Source organism: Rosa chinensis, chromosome 4 (genome assembly GCF_002994745.2).
Source record: "Rosa chinensis cultivar Old Blush chromosome 4, RchiOBHm-V2, whole genome shotgun sequence".
NCBI classification, from domain to species: Eukaryota; Viridiplantae; Streptophyta; class Magnoliopsida; order Rosales; family Rosaceae; genus Rosa; species Rosa chinensis.
The window spans coordinates 59,326,573-59,329,283 of NC_037091.1; the positions used below are offsets into that span (position 1 = coordinate 59,326,573).

Consider the following 2,711-nt stretch of genomic DNA (forward strand, 5'->3'; position numbering starts at 1 on the left):
TTTCAAAAAAACAAAAACTTGCATTTTTTATAAATTTATCGGGTATTATTAATGGGTTAAAGTCGTCCCCTGCGAGAAAGAAACGTAAGAGGACTGCCTTGAAAAGTGCACTTATTTCTCACTCATAAATTTTTGCTTAACTACAGTATCCACAGACTTTAATTTGTATATTTGAGTTTGGTACATTTCAATTTAACTCTATACCCTACTCGGAAATTTCTTTGTAATACGTATACAACTAGCTTTTCAACTAAATTTTAAAAAAAGGTCATCGTTTACTCCTAAAAAAGAAAGCAGAAAGTCTCTAAAAGAAAAAAGTAAGTGTAAATACAAAAGAGAACTCAGAGTGTGCACATTTAATATACTCATAAATATGAATTAAATTAATTATTAAATTCAAAAAAGCCAAAAAAAAAATGATAATAATAATAAAAAATAAAGAGAGAGAGAGTTTTGGGCCGGGTCACTGAAGCGCGCAGCCATGACGTGAAAAACCGAGCCGCGAGCGGTCCTTGTCAAACTCAAACAAGAATCCTTGTTGCATAAGATTCCCTATCACCGAAAAGCCCGACCCGGAATCAACGGGTTGGATCGCCAAGCACTCGACCCGATCCATTGTCTCAATGAAATAGTTCCCCGGCGGCGGCGCGAAAACCGAGCCACCTGCGAGTCCGAAACTCAGCTTTGGTAGTCTCGCCCGCGCTAAACCCGACACGTTGACACAGAGATCGAACCCCGGAGTCGGCTCGGCTCGGCTAGCCAGCTTCTTCAAGCTCCGTCTAAACGCCGCCAGGATTAGACGGTAAGCCGGCTCGGGCAAGAAAGTTAACGTCGTCCCCGAGTCGATCACCGTGCCGCCGTTACCGAGCTCGTCGAGGGACCAAACGGAGGGGCGAACAGGTAATTTAACGCCGTTGACGGAGACGGACTTGATACCAATGTAGTAAAATGTAGGGGAGAGAGGGTTGAGCAGCAAGCGTGTGAAGCTCAGTTTCGAAACGACGTCGGATTTGGAGGCTCCGATCCTGAGGTAACTCGTCGGCGGCGGCGATCGGGTGTAGTCCAGTAGACAGTAGGAGAATTTGTTCCCGAATCGGCGACCCAGCTGCGAGACAAACGAGATTGGGCCTCTTCCCAGGCCCATGACGCCGTGGGCCCCGCCGAGGCTCGCCCCGGTTAAGCTCGGACCCGAAACATCAAACCCGCACCCGAACGCCAAGTCGGAGAGCTTCGCCGGTGTCCCGGAGCTGGTGTTTAGAGTGGTGGTTTCTCTGGAGAAGAAGCCGGCGGTTCTGGATCCGTCGGAGTAGGAATACTCGTAGCGACAGGGGCTGTGGAGCCGGGTATGGTTACACGGACTCGGGTCGGGTCGGGGGACGAGGTCGCAGGTGGAGTCGTAGCAGTGGTAGGGTGAGAATGTGGTGGAGTGGCGGGCGAGGAAAGCGGAGCCGGGGCTCCGATTAGAGCAGTTTTTGCAGGCGGAGCAGCGGAGCCAGACGAGATCGCTGCCGGTGTCGGCGACGAGGAGGAGGCTCTGGGGGGGAGAGCCGAGGCGGAGGTGGACGAAGTACTGGCCGGAGCCGGTGGAGGCGCCGGAGACGACGGGGGAGGTGGCGGAGCGGCGGCGGTTGTGGTTGTGGAGGAGAGAGAGGCGGTGGGTGTCGAGAGAGAGGGCTTGGGAGGGTGTGGGGAAGGGGTCTGTATGGAGAAGCGGGAGTTGGAGGTAGTGTTGGGAGTTGCAGAGGGTTGTGAAGAAGAAGAAGCAGAAGAAGAAGAATGGGAGTTGGGAGAGTGAGACCATTGTTGAGAAGGGAGTGAAGACCAAAGTGAGACTAGTGAGTGACGCGTTTTGGTTTCTAAAGGTCGTACCGTATAATAATGTGGATTAGTTGTGTACGTGTATGAAAATGTAATTGTATTTCTCTACGTGAGATACATTGTTGGGCTTTCGGGCCTGGGCAATGAGGAAGTAGATTGGGCTTTTGGAGATGGAAATAGTATTGGGTCTGTGGCCCTTGATACTAGATCTGCTACACGTGACTCGGAGTGTCCGAGGATTCAATAGTTAATAGCTTCTTTTTTCAGTGATTCACTGGTTTACTGTTTAGGAGGAGGTATCCTGTAAAGCTGTATGATCATTTAGATAGGGTTCACGAATAAGAAACAAACATGTGGCCTTATCAATCTAATGGTCAGGATACACAGGGACCTTGTTTTGGTTTAGCTTTTTTTTGCCATTAAAGCTAAACCATAACAATTGTTAATTGTGGAGTTTGATTGCTGGACAATGGTAATTCTTTTTAGTTTACATGACCAATGTTTCCCTTCTACATAATAGTAGAATCTGATTGTCGAACGTCTGTATCTCTTTTTAATTCACAAAATCAATACTTCACCAATGAATAAATCATCGATATATGATGAGATACGCACTGAATTGATGCCCCTGCAAGCCTACAAGTTAATGAAATAACTTGCAAGTTACCAAGTGTAATTAAGTGGCATATACGATTGCTTGCTCGTGAAAGGGTTCAATTGAGTGAGGAATAAAGGAGAGGCTTAGTTCTTGTATTGCATTAAGTATTTTCAATTTTGGTGTTTTGGTTCTATATACCTTCTGCTATATGTTTCTTGTTCAAACAATAATAAGATCATGAGGTTGGGCTTTCCAAAACTTCTATTTGAGATATTACCAAAAAAAAAAAAAAAAT

At 46.7% G+C, this 2,711-nt stretch overlaps 1 protein-coding gene across 1 annotated transcript; it reads right to left on the reverse strand.

The window, feature by feature from the left end:
* Positions 1–208: 208 nt before the first annotated feature.
* Positions 209–1,832, reverse strand: LOC112198493 (aspartyl protease family protein 2). The gene has a single exon (XM_024339626.2). The coding sequence runs from the start codon at positions 1,799–1,801 to the stop codon at positions 464–466; it is 1,338 nt and encodes a 445-aa protein (XP_024195394.1). The 5' UTR covers positions 1,802–1,832; the 3' UTR covers positions 209–463.
* Positions 1,833–2,711: the final 879 nt, after the last annotated feature.

Bases quoted from the DNA above. Each gene is read 5' to 3' on its own strand.
- LOC112198493 (XM_024339626.2), bottom strand. From the start codon at position 1,801: ATGGTCTCACTCTCCCAACTCCCATTCTTCTTCTTCTGCTTCTTCTTC.